This window comes from Homarus americanus, unplaced genomic scaffold, assembly GCF_018991925.1.
Source record: "Homarus americanus isolate GMGI-L3 unplaced genomic scaffold, GMGI_Hamer_2.0 scaffold14467, whole genome shotgun sequence".
NCBI classification, from domain to species: domain Eukaryota; kingdom Metazoa; phylum Arthropoda; class Malacostraca; order Decapoda; family Nephropidae; genus Homarus; species Homarus americanus.
In genome coordinates, this window is record NW_024733734.1 from 3577074 (window position 1) to 3591491 (window position 14418).

General features: G+C 38.5%; 1 protein-coding gene across 1 annotated transcript in view; it reads right to left on the reverse strand.

Annotated features, from left to right (window-relative positions):
• LOC121869874 overlaps positions 1–14418 on the reverse strand; it is a 105056-nt gene that overhangs the window by 66965 nt on the left and 23673 nt on the right. Inside the window, exon 4 of the mRNA XM_042371439.1 lies at positions 154–327. Coding sequence (XP_042227373.1) covers positions 154–327 — 174 coding nt within the window. The remainder of the gene's footprint in view (positions 1–153; positions 328–14418) is intronic.

The window sequence follows — 14418 nt, forward strand, 5'->3', positions numbered from 1 at the left end:
GTGATACTATAGTAGCTCCCAATAACCATTCTAAACGAAGATCAAGTGTGGAAAAGCCAATGCAAAAATTATATAGTGAGGATTATTGAATAAAGACACTTTATTACAAGAAATACATTCAATGAAAAATTGTAGCAGTGCCACATGCATTACCTGTTGCTGAATGACACAAAGAGCTTCTTCAGTTTGGGGTGATCGTTCGTCGTAAAAATCAGTGGGTGAAAGAGGAGGCAGTGGGCGATTATCTAATGAAGTGGGTAGAACCATACAAAACACAGGAGAGTAGCCTTCACTTCTCTGTAACATCTGGATCTTGCTGGGATCACTCTGAGGGGAGAAATATAATTACTCTTTCATATTTTGTATCCATCTATACATATTCAATATCCTGCACAAAATACACAGTATTCTATTTACTGCAATATAATACAGGTTGACAACCCTTTATCCGAAATTCCAAAAACCGAAAGTTTTTGTGGAGTATTTTTTTTTTTTTGTATTAGCCCACCCGGGCACAGGTCACTGACCCACATTGGGGCCTGGGGGGTGAAAATGTAATAGTAATAATAATTATAATAATAATAATAATAATGATAATACAGTAATAATAATAATTATTCATAGTAAATAAAAATTTTAAGAAAAAATACACAAAAATAAAATAAGAATGATAACAATAATAATAATAACAATAATACTATAATAATAATAAAGAAATACAAGAATGAAAAAAAGATCAAAAGTGAGAAACACGACCTAGACCTATGAATTATTGTTATTATTATTATTATTATTATAATTATTATTATTATTATATTTTGGCCCCCAGGCCCCAATGTGGGTCAGTGACCTGTGCCCGGGTGGGCTGATCCCTGTAAAAAAAAAAAAAAAAAAAAAACTAACCATTCTGAAAACCGAACAATTCCAAAAACCGAAATGCATCTGGTCCCAAGGATTTCGGATAAGGGATTGTCAACCTGTACCATTATTTGCTCAATAATATAATACTGTATACAGTACAGTCGACCCTCGTTAATTCGGACTAATAGGGGGAGGAGGGTGTCCGTTTTAGCCGATTGTCCGAATTAACCGATTTAGGGGTTAAAATTGCATTATATTTCAAAGTCATTGTTTTCGTCACAATTTTATCCCACTTTCCACTGTAATACGTACGTAATTTCAGCAAAAATATTACATTTCCGTGAATGTATTATATCAAGCACAGTATGAATAGAATATCATTGTAATATAACAGTATTTTAACCAAAAACTATTAAAAAAACGAGTAACATCTCAAGAACATCGGAAGCTTAGGTAAAGTCTTTTGTTTTCGTCATGTATTTTATCCTATTTTACATTGAAATACATCACGTTTCAGCAAAACTACTATTTATTTCCGAGAATATATTCATTCAGGCACAGTTTAGGTAAAATATACGTGTGATGTAACAGTTTTTTAACTGAAAACGATTCGAAAAACACGTTCCCTCTAGCCCTGTTCAAGGAGAGGACTGGGAGAAGCTGTTTGGTGCTGCAGACGATGACAAGGAAAATGATTTTGATGGATTTTAATGAAAATATTCAGAAAGCGTAAAGTCATTGTTTTCGCTAGATTTTATCCTACTTTCCACTGTAATACGACGTTATTTCAGAAAAATATTACATTTCCGTGAATGCATTATATCAAGCACAGTATGAATAGAATATCATTGTAATATAACAGTATTTTAACCAAAAACTATTTAAAAACGAGTAACTTCTTCTTGAACATCGGAAGGTTAGGTAAAATCTTTTGTTTTCGCCATGTATTTTATCCTATTTTACATTAAAATACATCACGCTTCAGCAAAACTACTATTTATTTCCGAGAATATATTCATTCAGGCACAGTTAAGGTAAAATATACATGTGATGTAACAGTTTTTTAACTGAAAACGATTCGAAAAACACGTACACCGTAGCTGATACTCAACAGCTGGTGGTAGGCCATGTGTCGCTGTAAACAATAGGAGGTTGAAGTAGATTACCGGTATTATATTAAGCGTGAAATATCAAAAGGTTTTATTACTGGGTATTTTTGTAGATCAATGAGAACTGTGATACCTGTGATATGATATGATAAGTTAGCCTATGCTAAGAACTTCAACATAGACTACTGAAACACGCTGAAAGGTAATTTAGCCTATTGTAAGTTGATGAGCTTCATTTGCTGAAGGAACTGCACAACCTTTTCATTACTATTTGGTACATATTTTACGTTTCCATTGTTTACTGGCAGTAAATGGTAAATATTTTTCATGTCTGAAGCTAAAAGTTGCATCCCCCACACTAGTGGTGGAGATGTTACATTTAACCAAAAGACGCTGGTGTTTTATCCCAGCAGTGGGTGGACCAGTATTCTAGCTTAAGGTCCACGTAGGTAATATTCCTACAAATCTATGAAAAAAAAAAAAAAAAAAAAAAGTTCAGATTTTGTCCGAATTATCCAAAATCCGGATTAAAGGGGACCAAATTAACGAGGGTCGACTGTATATACTCCCTTCATTCAGAGATGTGCCGAAGTATCGGTATCGGTGGTATCGGTTAATTTTGGATGTACAGTATCGGTGAAAATTGGGCCAATACCAGACAATACTTTCACAACATTTCAAAAAGTGGAATACAGTAGTACCCCGATTTACGCGGTCAATTGAACCCACAGGGTACCGCGGAAAGTGAAAACCGCGTAAAGTGAACAACAGAACATATGGGATTAATTCCAATAGAGACTGGCCCGACCACCAAACTCCACTTTTTCCGACACAATACCTATGTTGTAGTAAAAATAACATCTAAATTTTATGATGGTATGCTCACACAATTAATATTTAAGAGAAATACAGTCGCCAGGTTAATGTCCATTCAAATAATGGACTCAAATCCCCCACCCCCTCTTCCCAGCTCACTAGCTCCTACCTCTCTGAGAAATGATTGGGTGAAAACACTAGATTTTAACGTTTAGTAATAAATAATACCTCAGACTAAAGTTAGGATAATATAATTGACATTTCTGGATTCCTTGCAGGTCAGGGAATATTTTGAATGTAAACTTCATATATTTTGCACAAAAGATAAAATATTTGCTTTATGTAAACCAAATTATTACATTAGATCTAAAATTTGTATGTCTAATGCATAATCCATGATGTGTATATTCAAAATGATCATCATATTGTAAGAATTCCAGCAATGTAAATTATATTCTGGCTGGGTAATTTGTATGAATTTTATGAGCTAAAACAAATATCTTCACTAAATAAACCTTCAAGACACTATCTGTCAATCAAAATACCCCACCTCCGGCTTCCCCCCCTCTTCCCAGGATCGCTGGGTCCCTCTCTCCCTCCCTCCCTACGCCCCACCTTCCCTCCCTACCAGAGAAATGTTTGCGAGAAAATAGTAATTTACATTTTTAGTAATAAATAATAACTCAGACTAAAGTTAGGATAATATAATTGACATTTCTGGATTCCTTGCAGGTCAGGGAATATTTTGAATGAAAACTTCATATATTTTGCACAAAAGATAAAATACTTGCTTTGTGTAAACCAAATTATTACATTAGATCTAAAATTTGTATGTCTAATGCAAAATCCATGATGTTTATATTCAAAATGATCATCATATTGTAAGAATTCCAGCAATGTAAATTATATTCTGGCCGGGTAATTTGTTTGAATTTTATGAGCTAAATAAAAAAAATAAAAATTATACTTCACGCGTATATGAGTAGATGCACCGCAGAAAGTGAAAGTCCGGTTCTGGCAAGGTACCGCGTAAATGAGAAATCGCGGAAAGTGAAACCGTGTAAAGCGGGGTAATACTGTAATTTAAATTTGCCATAATAAGAAAATTAAACAAATTATCAATTATACAGTATCTATTGTAGTAACTGCACAGACGACATGGAGATACAGTAATATCCCCGTTAGCTGGAACAATTGGTGCAGAGCACTTCCGGGGATGAGAGATTTCCGGGTAACCAGACGACTTTCTCAAACATGGAAAAATTCCTTATCCCGGAACCTTTTCCGGTTACTGGGAAAAGTTTCCGAGTGTCTAAACTAAATATCTTGCACAGACAGACACTAGCCCACAGCCCCAGAACATTTCTGGGTGCTGGGCATGTTTTCCTCGAATCTAAACTACCAGAGTTTGCAAATGCAGCTCTAATTAAGTTAGAAACTCCATTTCTTTTCTATAATAATCCAAAATAGTAATCTAAAATTTTGGTAACATAAACATATTTAAAAATTAAAAATCTATATGATATGGGCATGAATGAAGCTGTGTGTTACAACGAAGACAGGTAATTTCCACTCCTATGGAGCTGTGGGAGATTAGTGGGTCTCGTGTACCTGACCTGACCTGATGCAATGTCAGGTGGAGGATTAGTGGTCTCATATTACTGACCTGATGGAATGTCAGGTCAACGTTTCTTAGTTGGGGGATTAGTGGGTCTCATTGTAATGACCACGGTCATACACGTCAGTTAACGTAAAATCAGACGATTCATATTACGCTCAATAGCCCACAAAACATGTAGCTATACTTTCTTTATTTGAGTCCCCCGTCTGAGGAGTCCGTTTTCTCATCACTTCAGGATGTCTGAGTCCTCCATTTTCCTCAACTTTAGAGTACAGTAGTCAATTGAACCCACGGGATACCGCGGAAAGTGAAAACCGCGTAAAGTGAACAACAGAACATATGGGATTAATTCCAATAGAGACTGGCCCAACCTCCAAACTCCACTTTTTCCGACAATACCTATGTTGTAGAAAAAATAACATCTAAATTTTATGATGGTATGCTCACACAATTAATATTTAAGAGAAATACAGTCGCCAGGTTAATGTCCATTCAAATAATGGACTCAAATTCCCCCCCCCTCTTCCCAGCTCACTGGCCCCTACCTCTCTGAGAAATGATTGGGTGAAACACTAGATTTTAACGTTTAGTAATAAATAATACCTCAGACTAAAGTTAGGATAATATAATTGACATTTCTGGATTCCTTGCAGGTCAGGGAATATTTTGAATGTAAACTTCATATATTTTGCACAAAAGATAAAATAATTGCTTAGTGTAAACCAAATTATTACATTAGATCTAAAATTTGTATGTCTAATGCAAAATCCATGATGTTTATATTCAAAATGATCATCATACTGTAAGAATTCCAGCAATGTAAATTATATTCTGGTCCAGTAATTTGTATGAATTTTATGAGCTAAAACAAATATCTTCAGTTAATAAAAAAAAAATATTCTTCATGACACTATCTGTCAAAGTACCCCAATTTGCCTCCCCCCCTCTTCCAACCGCGCTAGATGGTCGGTCGGTCGGTCCCAACCCTCCCCCCCCACCTTCCCTCCCTACCAGAGAAATGTTGGGTGAAAAACTAGATTTTAACTTTAAGTAATAAATAATACCTAAGACTAAAGTTAGGATAATATAATTGACATTTCTGGATTCCTTGCAGGTCAGGGAATATTTTGAATGTAAACTTCATATATTTTGCACAAAAGATAAAATATTTGCTTTGTGTAAACCAAATTATTACATTAGATCTAAAATTTGTATGTCTAATGCAAAATCTATGATGTTTATATTCAAAATGATCATCAAATTGTAAGAATTCCAGCAATGTAAATTATATTCTGGCCGGGTAATTTGTATGAATTTTATGAGCTAAAACATATATCTTCATTAAATAAACAAAGAAATTTTCTTCAAGGACACTATGTGTCAATCAAAATACTTGGCCCTAGCTGGGTCGGTCCCTCCCTACCAGAGAAGCTTTGGGAGAAAATAGTAATTTACATTTTTAGTAATAAATAATAACTCAGACTAAAGTTAGGATAATATAATTGACATTTCTGGATTCCTTGCAGGTCAGGGAATATTTTTAATGTAAACTTCATATATTTTGCACAAAAGATAAAATACTTGCTTTGTGTAAACCAAATTATTACATTAGATCTAAAATTTGTATGTCTAATGCAAAATCCATGATGTTTATATTCAAAATGATCATCACATTGTAAGAATTCCAGCAATGTAAATTATATTCTGGCTGGGTAATTTGTATGAATTTTATGAGCTAAATAAAAAATAAAAAAAAATTATACTTCACGAGTATATGAGAAGATGCACCGCAGAAAGCGAAAGTCCGGTTCTGGCAACGTACCGCGTAAATGAGAAATCGCGCAAAGTGAAACCGTGTAAAGCGGGGTAATACTGTACACCCGAGACTTCGTTATTCCTTGGTATAACGACACAGAATTTGAAACTGCAACTGTAGTTGTATATGTTGAGGCAACTTAGATATGTCTGATTACAGTTGGAATATTCAAGATCCATTGTGAGTGATGTTGAAAGCTTCAACTGTCTTTATTGTTGGTAAAACTTGTCAAGTAAGTGAGTGTCAAGTCTGTCAGTATGAGTGGCATATCCTTATATCGTCCTTGGGGACAGCCATGAGTTTCCAAGTGCTACTGAAGTTAGGTTATTTTGATGCCCAAACATCAGAGAAACTGATGTTAGTAGCTTAGTTAGTGCCAGTTGTCTATTTAAGAAAGTCATTAATCTCCTGAAGAGATTCTACCAAACTCAAAATCTCCAAGACCTAACAGCTCCCCAGAAAGAATTCCTAGGCTGTGGGTTGCGATTTTCCGGTAAGTAGAGCTGTTAGTGCGTGTTTAATGTCCACTTCACTTTTTCCTGACAAACTCAATCTCTGATTAGATTATAAAAATACACGTAAGAAATTCACCTGACCAGTGACACTGATTTCCATAGTTGAGTGTACAGCGACTGACTTGAATAGAATTTCTGTCGTTGGTGAGATTAGCCTTTCTGGTATGCATGCATAGGCCAGAACTGCCCGAGGCTCACATATAAGCGAATGCATGAGGAAGACTCACACGCTTGTGACTCTTCCTCAACGCATCTCCAGGTATGTGAACGATTGTTTCCCGCCGCCAGGTTAAGTCAGTTTAACTCAGTCGATTTTGTGAATATCAGTGTTCATGTTTTAACATAGTGAAATAATCATGTGCCAAGTAATTCGAGTAAAGTGTCGTCTGTATTGTTGCCAGACGTATAGTTATGAGTATTTGAGTAAGACATTTACACGCTCGTGACTCTTCCTCAACGCATCTCCAGGTACTGTCTGTGTTGGCACCACTACCGAGGTGCGGTAGCCACCAATGGACAAGATGGTCCTTGAAGGATGTCTTTAATATGGCGAGATTAGAATCCAAGGACAGGACTACCCAGGGAACGCCGTGCGAAGACACTGCACAGAGTCTACCCCCGGGCACTCCTTGCGAGCGAGCTTCGGCTGTCTATGTCATAAACAACTCCTGCGACCAGTGGACTCAGTCTTGTCCGGTCCATTGATCTTGGTTATATGTATTGAGCAGTATTGGTAATGATGATTGGGGATAATTAGCAGGAATATAGTTATCCCAGGTTGAGTATTGAACCCATGAATGTTGGTGTTACTAGTGGTACCATGTTATTGGAGTTGAGTCCACCAACCAGGTGTATTACCATTGAGTTCTAGCTAAAGTGCCATGTTGTTCATTCCAAACTAACATGATGTGTTTAATATCTTAATTTTGGATCTTGTCGAGTGTGTGTTATATAATCATCTGTATTGACAATGAAGTAATATAATGAGTGTGTAATGTTGTAATCAAGAAATGAAGATCTACAGTGGGGTATGCTATAACGAACGGATCCTACTACGAATATTCCTATAACGAACGGTTTTACCTATAAAATTGAGAATGCTATAACGAACGCAACTCCTACAACGAACGCGGTTGAATACCGGACTATTTCGCCTGGCGCATGAATATTGTTGTACCGCGACCCACAACAAGAGCGTCAGGCGCCATCTTTGTCTCATTGTGTAGCCAGTGCACCACTGTTATTGTTGAAATTTCGTCTTTTGATGTGGAAATTCGCGTTATTTGTATAACTATTTTGTTATACAAGTATACAATTGTAACAATGAGTCGTCCAAAGCGAGTGAGAAAGCTAATAACCCTTGAAACTAAGAAAGAAATTATAAAGAAACGTGAGAATGGAAGAAGCATTGCGAAACTTAGTGATGAATATGGGATGGCTAAATCGACTATATGTACGATTTTGAAGAATAAAGAGGAGTTAAAAACTGTGCAAGTGGCTAAGGGAATCTTTAGACTTAGCAAAGCAAAGTGTAATGTGATTGAAGAGATGGAAAATTTACTCTTAGTGTGGATAAAGGAGAAAGAAATGGCAGGTGGTAACATTAGTGAAGCTATAATTTGTGAGAAGGCCAGACAATTGTTTGAGGACCTTAAAGCCAAGACTCCCAGTGCAAGTGATAGTGATGTGCCAGTGTTTAGGGGTACCTGCATGCTGAATAACACTAAGGTAAGATAAAGTACCGTATTTTTTACATTTTCCACAGAATTTTTTCAGTGTTAGGTGGTTGTATTTGGGGGCCTGGAACGGATTAATCCTATAACGAACGAATGCTATAACGAACGAGGTTCTGGAACCAATTACGTTCGTTATAGCATACCCCACTGTATTTTGCTATGTGTAAAGTAAGACCTAAGTGTTCCAGTCTTGTCTGAGTGTACTAAATTAACATCTTGTTCACTCCTTATGTTAATAAATATTAAATTAGTAAACTAGGAGTATCACCGATCTATCCCTTCTACCCGTTGGTTTTCAGAAAATAACTTTGTAACTCACGTGCCTAGAAGCTCGCTAGCACACTACCTAACAGTTCATTGAGATATGTTATATTCTAATAAAGTCTGGGTGGTGGCAGGCTACCGTTGTAAGTATAGTAAGTGTTATAATAATAATGACATGGTTTCCCAGACTAATACATGGTATAGAATATAACTAAACCACGGATATAATTGAGAGAAAGTAAGGGCATAAAATTCAGAAAATACAATAATATATATGAAGCAAGTATATAAGTATAGAAAAGAAGAATAAATAGATTACAGTAAATATGAAGTAAGGAAAAACAGACCCTTACATCATGACCAGAGGATGTCTTGGATAAACACAAAACCTCAAGTATTTTTAGGGAGATTGCAATAATTACAGGTGCTCCCCGACTTACAATGGGGTTAGGGACCCAAATCCAGGTCGTAAGTCCGAATGGTCGTAAGTCCGACATAGATGATAAAAAAAAAATAATGGATACAGTGTGACTGAGCACTTACCTTTAATGTAGTCAGCTGAATGCACATGGGGCCCCCATAATTTTCTAATTATACATGGAGACTACATTAACTGGAAACGTTTCGGTATAGAAAATGCGTGTGTCATTTGAGAAAAAAATAAAAAAATAAAAATGGTCACAACTGCGGCGGTCGTAAGTCCCGACGGTCGTAAGTCCAAGCAGTCGTAAGTCGGGGTCTACCTGTATAAGAATATATGAGCAAAGTTGTATCCCTTCAACATGACATTACATAACATTTTAAAATATGGAGTGAGAAAGCAGAAAGGTGTGGGTAATTAGAGAGATGGAGTGGAAAGTAGTGTTGCCAAGCGCTCCTCAACAGCTGATATTTAACTCGCAGTCACACACACGCAGATGTGTCATACAATAAGACCTTAAATAATAATAATAATAATAATAATAATAATAATAATAATAATAATTAACGGTTTATTGAAAGAGCTTGGCAGCCAGAAGGCTGAAAATATACAGTTACATATTTGGGGAATGGGTTTCGAATTACAAATAATATACAAGTAACATAAGTGACACAAATAAGATCTATAATAACTAGATGGGGAAAAGCTCAAACTACAGTGCATTTCAACATAGTGACAGTGCAAGAAGTAGTATTTACTGGGAGTGAATACACTGGTTTATTAAGGTTATTGATAATTTTACAATGGTTGGGACTGGGCTGTTCTTATAGCATCAGTTGAGCACGTTAGCTGGATGCGGTTGTGGTGTCGAACAGCAATTCTCGGGCTAGGGATCTCAGGTGGTAGTAGGAGCCGGTGTCGAGGATGGTGTAGAAGCTTCTACCAAATTTGCAGATGAGGTCGTGGTGATGGTCAGTGAGAGTCGAAAGGGTCAGTGTGTTGAGCACTTCTTGATATGTGGAGTAGGAAGGGGAGAGAATAATCTTGCATGCCCTCTTTTGCACTTTTTCTAGGTGTTTACGTTGTGTGGCATTTAGGGAGGAAGACCAGGTAGAGGAGGCATAGGTGAGCTTGGGAAGTATGAATGTTGTGTAAACACTGAGGAGCTCGGGTGCAGGAACTCCGAGGGACTTGAGTCGGCGGAGGAGGTGGAGACGGAAACTGGAGGAGTTGACAACTTCACTGACGTGTGGTTTCCAATTTAGTTTGTTGTCTGTGGTGACGCCGAGGAGCTTCGTGGAATCTACAATCTGGAGTGTGTTCAGACCTAAAGTAATGGAAGGAGGTGGGACAATGTCGGAGGAGAGGTTGATGTGCATAACCATGGTCTTGGTATGGTTGATGGTGACATGGTTGTTGGTGGCCCAGTTTTGGAGACTGTTCAATAAATCCTGAAGGGCGGTATAGTCGGGAGCAGAATTGTTGACGCTGATCCCAATGGTGGAGTCGTCGACATATTTCCAGCGAGCAGGGGTTTCTCTTAGGGCATCATTGATGAGCATAAGGAAGCAGAGTGGTCCCATCTTGGTGCCTTGGGGGATGCCACAGGTGAGTGACTGAAAGGTGGAGACAGCCCCTCCTTATGCTTGCTGTCTTAATTCCCTGGGTGGGTGGGTGGGTGGGTGAGTGGGTGGTGGGTGTGGGTGTGTGCGTGTAATAATAATAATAATAATTAACGGTTTATTGAAAAAGTTCTGCAGCCCGAAGGCTGAAAATATACATTGGACATAAATTACTTATTACATACATTGGTGGTTTAACAAAAGCTTTCATTAGAGAAAGGTAAAGGAACAAACAGTGAACATACAGATTAATGTTTACAGTAGATTTCACGTAGATCATTTACGCTGAAGTGTTGAACAACAGACACGTAGTGTAGTAACTCCGTCACAGATGGTGTTATGAGGGGCCTGATGTGGTGTAGTAATTCCCTCACAGATGGTGTTATGAGGGGTTGACATGGTGTAGTAATTCCCTCACAGATGTTGTTATAAGGGGCATCACGTGGTGTAGTAATTCCCTCACAAATGGTGTGATGAGGGGCTTGATGTGGTGTAGTAAGTCCCTCACAGGTGGTATTATGAGGGGCATCACGTGGTGTAGTAATTCCCTCACAGATGGTGTTATGAGGGACCTCACGTGGTGTAGTAGTTCCCTCAAAGATGGTGTCATGAGGGGCATCACGTGGTGTAGTAATTCCCTCACAAATGGTGTTATGAGGGGTTTGATGTGGTGTAGTAATTCCCTCACAGGTGGTATTATGAGGGGCATCACGTGGTGTAGTAATTCCCTCACAGATGGTGTTATGAGGGGCATCACGTGGTGTAGTAATTCCCTCACAAATGGTGTTATGAGGGGTTTGATGTGGTGTAGTAATTCCCTCACAGGTGGTATTATAAGGGGCATCACGTGGTGTAGTAATTCCCTCACAGATGGTGTTATGAGGAACTTCACATGATGCTGGAGTAACTCATTCACTAATTCACTACGTGGTGTCGTAGCATCATGGGGACACCACATGGTCTGGTGTCACAGGAGTGAGTGAGGTGTGGTCCCAGGCATCCCTATCGTGGACAGATTAACACATAGCTGGTGTTGTTGAGTCTCACGGGCAGTTATCATTTGGTACCTGGGACCTCACTGTGTGAAGGTTAGCTTGGGTTTGACTCGTTTTCCCTGACTTAAGAACAGTTCACCACTATTCAACACTGGTTCCATTCATTTCCTAAATGAAATAGTAACTTCTGGCGAGAACTTGTTGATATTCCGGTGGGGAGGAGGGGTTCAGGGGAAGGAGTTGGTATAGGCCAACATAAAAGTTGACCTGGCTGCTGCCAGAGGAGCGCCAGGTATGTCTTGACCCTTCGGTGGTCAAGGATGGAGTGTGTGTGTGTGTGTGTGTTTTGAGCTTGCCAAGCACATTGTAGTATTTGAAGGCGTTGATGAAGAGTTTGTTCAGGAGTCAAGTGGTGAAGTGACATGCCAAGACACTTACACAGCACATACAATAACAGCACTACTAAACCATTGTCTTATAACATTTTACATTATAATTTTTATTTTAAAATTAATTGATACATGATGGCTCGACAGGACTACTTTGCACTTAATACAACTGATCAATAAATAAACCAGGGCATATGGAGACTCGTTATACACTAGTGATGTAGCAACTGCTGAGCAACCATATAAATTATCACAACCTGTAATCAAATGTGCTAAGAAAATTACTAAAATTATGATGTCTGGTGCAAATTAAGGGATGTTTGTACTCAAATTAATCGCTATCTTACAAGAATTCTAGCAATGCAAGTTATATTCTCTTAAGTCAAGTCAGTAGCATTTTATAAGCAAAAAATTAAACCCCTCTGCCTTTCATAATCCTTGAGTAAGTGTGAATCTCCCCTCCTGGCTGCTGATACCCCCCCTCCTCCCAGCCAGCAATGGGGGAGCAGACGGCATTGATAACAATTAATGGAATTAATTTTGTTTTAGGCTCATTCATGATACAATATTGCTTATTTGTTTTTCATTAATTAGTAAAGATATTACATTGTAATAATCTGTGTTTAGTAATACCTGAACCCTACATATATAATAGAGTGTACTGTAGTACTATGTATATACCTCAAGTAAAAAATAATGTCATTCAAGACATCATAAGACCCAATAATCTCCCACCCAACCTTCATCACAAGTGTTAAGACATGAAGTGTCTGCCTACTCTCGGCTAAAGATGACAGAATCTGCTGGTGAGTACATTACTGTATAGTAGTACAATAGTATACATTATTTTGTTTATAGTGTGAACAATATTGTACTTGTACATTGGTGTTTGTGTAAATAACAAAAGCTCCTACAAGCTGCATTGTTTACTCTTGGAAAATAACACACTGTATTTGCTGTAACACAGCCCTATTCATGCCCATATCATATAGAGCTTTTGTTTTTTAAAACATTTATTTAGCCAAACTTTTAGATAAAGTATTCAGGATTATTTTGCTAAAAAAAATGGTGCGTCTAACAAAATTAGAACCGAGTTTACTGACTCCGGTATTAACATTTCTTTCGTTTTTTAATAAAAGAATGGAATTCACATTATTATAGCATGTAGAAATATTTTGTTTAAGGATACCTTATAAAACGTTTCAGAGAGAATTTAATAAGGATCATCATGTTATCAAATTCATCTCCCTATCACAATTAGCCACGTTGAGGGAGGAGGGGCGGGGAACTGACCACGTAACCCTCCCTTGACCCCAAAAACACACACACACACACACACCACACACACACACACACACACACACACACACACACACACACACACACACACACACACACACACACACACACACACACACACACACACACACACACACACACACACACACACACACACACACACACACACACACACACACACACACACACACACACACACACACACACACACACACACACACACACACACACACACACACACACACACACACACACACACACACACACACACACACACACACACACACACACACACACACACACACACACACACACACACACACACACACACACACACACACACACACACACACACACACACACACACACACACACACACACACACACACACACACACACACACACACACACACACACACACACACACACACACACACACACACACACACACACACACACACACACACACACACACACACACACACACACACACACACACACACACACACACACACACACACACACACACACACACACACACACACACACACACACACACACACACACACACACACACACACACACACACACACACACACACACACACACACACACACACACACACACACACACACACACACACACACACACACACACACACACACACACACACACACACACACACACACACACACACACACACACACACACACACACACACACACACACACACACACACACACACACACACACACACACACACACACACACACACACACACACACACACACACACACACACACACACACACACACACACACACACACACACACACACACACACACACACACACACACACACACACACACACACACACACACACACACACACACACACACACACACACACACACACACACACACACACACACACACACACACACACACACACACA